The 309-nt window shown below is 68.9% G+C and overlaps 1 protein-coding gene across 1 annotated transcript in view; it reads right to left on the bottom strand.

Annotated features, from left to right (window-relative positions):
* Window positions 1-194, bottom strand: part of MRPL43 (mitochondrial ribosomal protein L43) — a gene marked incomplete at its 5' end in the record, with an annotated part of 505 nt that extends 311 nt beyond the window's left edge. Inside the window, one exon of the mRNA XM_010158082.1 lies at window positions 50-194. Within this exon, the coding sequence (XP_010156384.1) occupies window positions 50-194 (145 nt within the window). The remainder of the gene's footprint in view (window positions 1-49) is intronic.
* Between the last annotated feature and the right edge of the window lie 115 nt (window positions 195-309).

Genomic DNA, 309 nt, shown 5'->3' with positions numbered 1-309 from the left:
CCATCCTGCTCCCCCCACCCCCGGTGCCCCCCCACTCACAGTCCTCGGCCACCAGCAGCGGGGCTGGGCTGGCGCGGGGGCTGACGTAGAGGACGACATCGGGGTGTCGCCGGGCGAAGTCCAGTGCCTCCTCCTCCACGAACTGCCTGTGTGGGGTGGGGTGGCCATCAGCCCCGGTCGGGTCAGAGGGCGCTCTGCCCCCACCCCAGAGCAAAGGTCATGGGTGGGGTCACCCCTGCCCCAGGGCCCTGCCCAAGGGCGGGGTCATAGAATCATAGAATCACAGAATGGTTTGGGGTGGAAGGGACC

The sequence above is a fragment of the Eurypyga helias genome, unplaced genomic scaffold (assembly GCF_000690775.1).
Source record: "Eurypyga helias isolate BGI_N326 unplaced genomic scaffold, ASM69077v1 scaffold30488, whole genome shotgun sequence".
In the NCBI taxonomy this organism is placed as follows: domain Eukaryota; kingdom Metazoa; phylum Chordata; class Aves; order Eurypygiformes; family Eurypygidae; genus Eurypyga; species Eurypyga helias.
This window is presented reverse-complemented; position numbering and strand designations above follow the sequence as displayed.